This window comes from Drosophila sechellia, chromosome X, assembly GCF_004382195.2.
Source record: "Drosophila sechellia strain sech25 chromosome X, ASM438219v1, whole genome shotgun sequence".
In the NCBI taxonomy this organism is placed as follows: Eukaryota; Metazoa; Arthropoda; class Insecta; order Diptera; family Drosophilidae; genus Drosophila; species Drosophila sechellia.
The window spans coordinates 6,432,873-6,440,558 of NC_045954.1; the positions used below are offsets into that span (position 1 = coordinate 6,432,873).

Genomic DNA, 7,686 nt, shown 5'->3' on the forward strand with positions numbered 1-7,686 from the left:
TTTGTTACGTTTTTCGGTGGTTTGTTGTTGCGCAATTATCTGACTCTGAAACCCATAGATTAGTTCGTCATCATCGGGGCGTCCTTATCTAAGCATCCGAATGTGCACATGCGATCGAATCGGGAGATCCACACGATCGACACGTTTCACCCAATTCTACCCAACAGCCAAAATATAAACAATACGCAACACGTGAATCGCGGATTTTCATGTGGCCCCCAGAAAGCGAAAGTCTGTCGTGCGAAAGAGTGCGCAATAGACTGGGCAGAACGAGACGGAAGGCAAGGAAAATTTGTTTTGCCAAAAATGAAAATTGAAAAACTGATTCAATCTTGTTTATTTCGGACACCCAGTGGGTGAGTCTGGCTGTTATTTCGATCGTTTTTAGTACTAATATACTTCGTTTTGTTTATGTTTTTTTCTTTTTTCCCTGTTTTAATTTTCTTCGTTACTTACGCAGAGAAAATGTGTCCTGTCTGCGTTGCTGAATTTGCTATTGACAAGCCATTCGAAAGATGTCCCAAGTGAAAGGTATTGCAAAATTTTCCTTTAGCCCAAGCGGGTAAAGCTCCCGATACCCGTTGCAACCGGTTATACCGGTTCGTCTCTGGAACTATTAGTTTTCAATCTAAACTGTTGCCGAGAGCTATTTCCGTCAGCAACAAGTGCCGTCTTTAGGGTCTATATTTGAATCTCTTGCATGGGAAAATGATGTGCCCCAGTGACGCAGCGCTTCAGCTTCGTGGATGGATGATTTATACCACATATTTATAGACGTATCCGAATCGGAAATCCGTCCGTCCGTCCGTCCTTGTGGTGCCAATGGGAGGTCAAAGTGCCGAAAGAGAGCTGATGATCAGATAGAGAAGAATTCGAATCGGGAAGGTGGAGCAGACCTGTTCGGTCTGGAATGGGGCAGATCAGAGCCAACAGTCTATGAGTCGGTGGTAAAAATACACACTCTTCAATGCTGACGTTGACATTGGGTGACGTCTCTAATATATATATATTTGAATATGGCTATCTGGCATAAATATATATACACGTATATATCCACCAGATCGGTGCGTGATGTCGGACCAAATGGGCTAAATGCTCGCCCAGTGTGTCTGCTGAACTCGAATACGGATTCGGATTTGGATTTGGATTTGGATGCCAATCGGACATTTCTGAAACGGACGGACACGTGCGGCCTGGCCAGTAGCGAGTACTTCCCCTGCAAACGGGGCATATTTATCGGGGGTGCTGGTCCAATTCGAATTAGCATGCAAATACGAGGAGAAACAACGGCCAAGTGAAAATATTCCCACAATTTAAATGCAAATTTCGAGTAAACAAACCCAGGCGCACAATATTAACTGGTGTGTTATTTTACATGCTGAATATGAAATGATATATAAATCAAATTATATGTAAATATTGCAACAGTTCTCCGCCCTTAATTGCGAAACGCGATCGCTAGTACAGTCTGCATGGCGAAGGGTCAACGCTGCGATAACGATATCGGTGGCCCCTCCACACGACGCAATTCAGCTTGAATCCTTACTTTGTGGCTGTTTTCCGCTTTGGCTAGTGCTTTTTTATCGTGTTCGATCCTAGTTCTTTTTTATTTATCTTTGTTTTAATTGATATTCGGTATGGGAAACAAAGTTTTCCGCTGTTTTTCCAACTTGTACGATTGTTGATGCTTTCGCGCTTGAATGTGTTTATAATTTGGAGTCTTGGCAGGTGCTTTAGTGGTTCGATATTTTCTTCATTTGCTTGGTTAATGCTTGTTAATTTTGTTGTATATGCTTTTTGTTTGCCTTTGGTTGTAATTCATTTATATTGATTTCTTCACGCTCTAGAAACGCTTGCGTTTAAATCGCTTTCAATGGCAATCGAATGGGTATCACTAAACGATTTATTTTGATGTGTAATTTTTATTACGCGCTTTGCATTGCTTTTAACTATTATTCGTATTTTTATTTCTATTTATTTTTTTTATTTTTTCTTGTTTTTATAGATTTTTTCAGTATCGGATAATCGCAGATTTCGTGTGCTAATGTCGCGGCTTGAACTTTAAAACTGAAAACGAACGAATTTCAGATGTGATGTTTCGCATTGTTTAGTGCGCTGTGCGGGAGCTCTATTGTTGTTGTTGTTATTGTATTATGTTTACTACTACTGGCTAGGTGCAGCACGACAGCGACGCCGGCAGAAACCCAATCCGAATCCCAATCCCAATCCCACCGATCCCACCCCCAAGCCCCCGGTGGGCCCCCGATGCCGCCACCAACCCCATAGAGCCATCCATCCATCCCCGATCTCAGTCTCACCCCGCCCGTTCGCGCACAGCCCATTCCCATCGAATGTCTCCCCACAATGGAGCGCTCAATGAGCTTGAGTGTCATCCACTTAGGAAGCGCCAACCACTGAACTCGCCAGCAACAGTACCAAAAAAATACAACAAGTACAAAATTCAAAAAAAGCCAGAAAAAAAATTAAAAAAATACAACAACCACTACAGCAATGAACTGGGGACGGCGGCAGAGGTCGATGTCGACGTCGCAGATGATTATAATACAATGGACGAGATAATGCGAGCGATCATGTAAATTAGATTTGTCTCAGTTCGGACAACGTTAGGTTTAGGTGTATCTGAATCCAAGCTCGGCAAAAAGAAAGATACCCAAAGATCCCCAAAGATCCGCAAAGATCCCATCGCAACGATCGCCAAGAAAGCAAAAACAAAACCCGACATTTATTGCATTATGCCGTTCAAGTACTCTTCATTGAGTCCGACTGCCTGTTTTTCCATCTTCTTTTCCCGGTGGGTTGCTCCTTCAATGGAATTAATATCAGCAGGGCTTGTGGGCGTGGCATTCCTCCAGCGAGTGATTCAGTAGGAAAGAAAAATACAAAAAAAAAATCGACAAAAACAGGGAAGAGAGCTCACCAAAATAATAATACGAAATACCCTAGCCAGAGCCAGAAGCACAGCAAATTGAAATAATTCAATTAATTTGCATTGTAAGTATAAGTACGGCTGAATTGTAATCAAAGAAAATGTGGGGAGGCTGGTAAACGAGTGCGCTACAATGAAATCAGTTTAAATGAATATGCCAAGTGGCCACTCGAAGGCAATTGATGCAAGTGAATGCGCGTAAAAGCCACAGAACATTCCACAAGAGCTCTGCGGAAGGAAATAGACTGAATATGTTTGCTGTTGATCGGCAAAACGTTTTTCAAATTCAAATCAAAAGCGCGCTCAACGAACTAGCTGTCCGAAGCTCGCTGTTGCGAAACTCGATCTTGGCTAACCAACGTGTATGGTGTCTCCGCTAAATAAGGATGGTGTATTGGCTTAATGCCAATGCACACTGGGAAAAAAAACAATCTTATCTTAAATAAACCAATATGTTGTCATATATAATTAATAGATGGCATATGCATATTCCTATTTCATCTAACAAAGACCCTCACAATAACTTTAAAAAATTCCGATCTAGAGAACGCCAAAATCTGGCCCTAACCCCATTTTGAGTTCAAGTCAGATGTACGAAAACAGCAATTCACTTTATTGCTCTCCTAGCCTAGCAAAAAAAAAGTGGGATGAGTTAAATGCAAAACGCATAGCATTTCCAGGAGGTCAAATCTGGGGCTTGTGCTCTGTATTTTCTACATCCGCGACATCCAATCTCGTCGCACAACAATTGGTATTAAGTTTAGGATATAAAAAAAAAGAATGGAGCTTCAGTAGTTGTCACCGGCTTGGGCGTCTGGCCCAGAACACATTTTATTCAGAACGCAACATCTTCTCCTTTTGGCGCTGCAGCTTCTTCTTGGAGAGCTTCTTCTTGGCGGGCTCGTCATCGGTGGCCTTGGAGACAAGCTCCTCCTTCTCGGTGAGGATGACCTCGACGTGGCATGGCGACGACATGTAGGGATTGATGCGACCATGGGCACGGTACGTGCGGCGACGCAGGCACTGAGCGCGGTTCACCTGAATGTGGTGGACGACCAGGCGGTCGGCATCCAGACCCTTGCAATCAGCGTTGGCCTCGGCGTTGCGCAGCAGCTGCAGCAGGAACTCGGCGGACTTCTTGGGCCAGCGACCCTGCGTGGTCTTCCACTGCTTGGCCTGGGCACAACGACCGACTCCACCGTTGAAGCGACGGAAGGGCACGCACTCCTTCTGGTCGATGACGGCCTTCAGGTAACGCTGGGCACGGCGCAGGGGCATGCGCTTGATGGCCTGGGCGGTCTCATGTGTGTTCTGCAAACGAGTAAATGATCGTTCATCAGTTGCTGCTGATAAATAAATGCTGCGCGATCGTAAATCATAGTGAGTGGAAAGTACTATTACTTTGTGCCAAGGTTCAGGTAGAGACGCGAGCACTGAGGGCCAACACGCCGCTGTTTTACAATGGCTGGGGTTTGCTTTGGGCACAGCTTTCGATCGGTGATCTTCCATGGAGGAGAACCACCTAGTTTAAAACTGTGCCCATGCAGGGGAACATAAATCATAACTAATATCATGTAAGCTATACAGGATTGGATATGCCAATGGCATATAACTATTGGTTAAGTTATTAGCGTAAGCTGCTAGATATGTGTACATTCTTTCGTTAGCTAACTGGTGATGGTGATATAAGCTTGATTTAGTGGATTCCCTGATGGATTTCATTCGGATTTGGTTAGATCTGTGCCAGGCTACAGGTAGAGACTAGCTCATTGAAAGCAGCAGGCCGCTGTTTTAGCAAGGCTTTGGATTCGCTCTGGGCACACGTATCGTCAGCAGTTGTCCAGGATGGAGCAACCGCCTGTTAATTGAGCATGCCGAAACACTGGTTGTTGGCGAGATTTTAGAAGAGGGCGTCCAGAGTTTTGGGACTTGGCACTCAGCTGATGAACTCGTCCAAATTGGAGGATTCTTCTGGCAGCAATGCAAAAGCGAGATGCTGCACAATCGGCTGGCATTCACTGATTTAAGCTGCGGACTGGGTGATGCCCGAGAAGGCCAAGGTTCCTCGGATTTCTGGGCAGGATTCTCACCTTGAAGTGCACACGTAGATTGGGCCCGCGCGCCTTGCACGACTTGGCCACGTTGTCTGACTCGCGTGAGTAACGGCCCATTTTTCAATATCTGCAAGAAACGTGTGAAATTAGTAAGATATCTTAATATTTTATATGTGTAAATAACACATCCGGTCAAGATATTAGGCAGCAGTTGTGGCACGCTAGCGGAAGGAATTTAAATGGATTCTTATTGATTTGTATGTTTATTTTAAATTGAATCAAATTCTAGTCAGTTTCTTGAAACGCTTCATAGAGCTTTAGCTTTAAAGGTTCGCATATTGTTGGAGCAGGCTGAATCAAATTTTGGTGCACGCTTTTAGTTGCTCCTGCTGCTGCTATTATGTTGACCGGCATTGTACAATGCGCAAATTGCGAGATTTTCGCCAATTTCTTGCTCATTTCAGAGGGCAACCTAAATACGCTGGCGGTCGTGTGTAAATATCAAAAATATAACCAATTCGAACCCCGGTTTTTATCTAAAAACGCGGCGGCAATCAAAACACGTGCAAAATGAGCGAGAAAAAAAAACTAAGCGGCTGCCTGCTCCTATGTGTGTGTGTGTGTGCGTGCGTGAGGGAGTGCGCATGTGTGTGCTCCTGTAAACAACAACAATTCTGCACGAATTCCGAGTCGAAATACTTTGAAATCTAAGTATATGCCTTTCATTGAGCACACTATTTGAATAATTTATATACTTTTGAGAAACAATGTTCGCACATAGACACACACACACACAGACGCAATGACAACACCACACGCATTTCTGGAACATTTTACACTATATTTCACAGAAAAAAAAAGATAATGCCATCAAGGCATATATTATCGTGATCCATGCCATGCATTTGCTTGTTTTTACATGGTGCACCTTTCAGTTTTGACCCGCAGGCCCACAGTAAAAAAATATGTAAGAAAAAAAATGAATTGGTTGGGTGTCAGCGCATTTTCTGGCCGTCCAATTCGACGTGTTGATTTCCACCAGCCAGAATTGCGCCGCAAACACCATTAACACGACCGCAAACGTACCGCAGTGCCTTAGCTACAAGTAAATGAGTTTAAATACGATTTAAGTGACAAATTTCGGAAAATAACTTTCTGGGCACATGCACTCACCGGAAACGTGGAACGAAAAAGAAAGGAAATGGCAATTCTAGTGCTGTAAATCGAGTCGAATTAGTGTGACCGATCGGCGTTTGCAGCAAGTGGCTAAAAAATAGGTCAGTAATCCCTGGTTTATTTAGGACGCAAACCAAATTCTGCGCCCCTGGCAAGATCTAACAGTGTTGCAAAGCGAAATGCTGGTTTGACACACCGCTGAGCTGAGCGGTGTCTCACACCATCTAGTGCAGTGCAGCAACAACGATAAGCTAATACAAAATAAATCAGAACCATATGAAATTATTCAAAATTTACGAATATATAAGACGTTTTCAGTAGCAAAACGATCGTTAATAGTACAGTTAGTTTGAAAATTAAAAAATAAGTTATAAATTGCCGAAACCCGGGATTGAACCGGGGACCTTTAGATCTTCAGTCTAACGCTCTCCCAACTGAGCTATTTCGGCACTTGGCAAATTCCTGGCCCCGAACGCAGCATTTTAAATGAAATCCCGTTCAAATTATACTAATCCTGATTTTATGGAATCGAACTAAACTGAAGCCGAGATTAGCAGCAGGCTTTCGATTAAGTGGAAACTTCCCAGAGTTCTGCATAAATTACTCACTTCATTTATGAACAATAGTGGCATTCACTTGGGCCTAAATTCCCATAGCTTTAAAAATCAAATAAATTTAGTTAAATCATAAATATTTGTGCATTCTATTGGCCCACATTAAATGGTGGGAAACAGTTCGTTTATTAAGCGGAGTATCCAAATTTGTGGTTTTGGCTAATGGATTCAAAAACTGACGTCACTTAAGCATGGGAAACTTCCAGTGTTTTTGCGGTTTTTCGATTATATGTATGTAAGTGTGGAAAATAACTAGCACCTGGGGGGCAATGCATTTTAATTAAGCGAACTTATAAAACCGATCGAGCCAAAATAAGCTCGACTGCATTGTCCCTTTTCTGTTAGTCATTTATTAGCGCGTTCGTTCTGGACATGGCCGTAAAAATGCCCGTTGCTAATCGGCCGGCGATCAAAAATAAGACTGCGGATCAAACCGGTCGAAGGAGGCGGTACTCCACCGCTCACCACTCACCGATGGCCACTGACCAGTGGCCAGTGACCACTCACCACTTACCAAATCCTGCGGCAAATCCGAGTTCTTTGCGCAGTCAAACGCCAAGCAAAAAGAGAAAAACAATACATTTATTGTTTTGTAATTGGCGCGAATTCAACGCTCGAGTATTTTTAGTGTCCGCGTAGCCATTCAATTTATTCATGATTCACGCCTAATTGCAGGTGACGCTCGATCGCTTGGATCGCTTTCATCTCTTGAGGTCAAGTGTCGAGGAACTGGTGTGTCTGTCGCAACTGCTGCACGTGCCATGTCGTCCGTAGCTCTACGTCCATGTCGCCGCCCCAAGGATCCGGTTCCACACACACACACACACGGTGGCACTTAACTGGAACTGCCAACCGAGGGTTTGGGCCTTGGAATGCGCGGCTCGTGGGCGTTCAA

The 7,686-nt window shown here is 43.8% G+C and overlaps 1 protein-coding gene and 1 non-coding gene across 3 annotated transcripts; both read right to left on the reverse strand.

The window, feature by feature from the left end:
• Positions 1-3,734: 3,734 nt before the first annotated feature.
• Positions 3,735-6,192, reverse strand: LOC6612220 (60S ribosomal protein L17). Of its 2 annotated transcripts, XM_032726164.1 has the most exons (4): positions 6,175-6,190; positions 6,088-6,100; positions 5,038-5,128; positions 3,735-4,258 (listed from the first exon to the last, which is right to left on the reverse strand). In XM_032726164.1, the coding sequence occupies exons 3-4, from the start codon at positions 5,116-5,118 to the stop codon at positions 3,779-3,781; spliced, it is 561 nt and encodes a 186-aa protein (XP_032582055.1). In that variant the 5' UTR covers positions 5,119-5,128; positions 6,088-6,100; positions 6,175-6,190; the 3' UTR covers positions 3,735-3,778. The 2 variants fall into 2 exon arrangements, with proteins under 2 accessions (XP_032582055.1, XP_002036735.1); XM_002036699.2 differs by lacking the exon at positions 6,088-6,100 and having other exon boundaries at positions 6,175-6,192.
• A 361-nt stretch (positions 6,193-6,553) lies between these two features.
• Trnaf-gaa lies at positions 6,554-6,626 on the reverse strand. Its single transcript has one exon. It is a non-coding gene; the product is annotated as a tRNA-Phe (tRNA).
• Between the last annotated feature and the right edge of the window lie 1,060 nt (positions 6,627-7,686).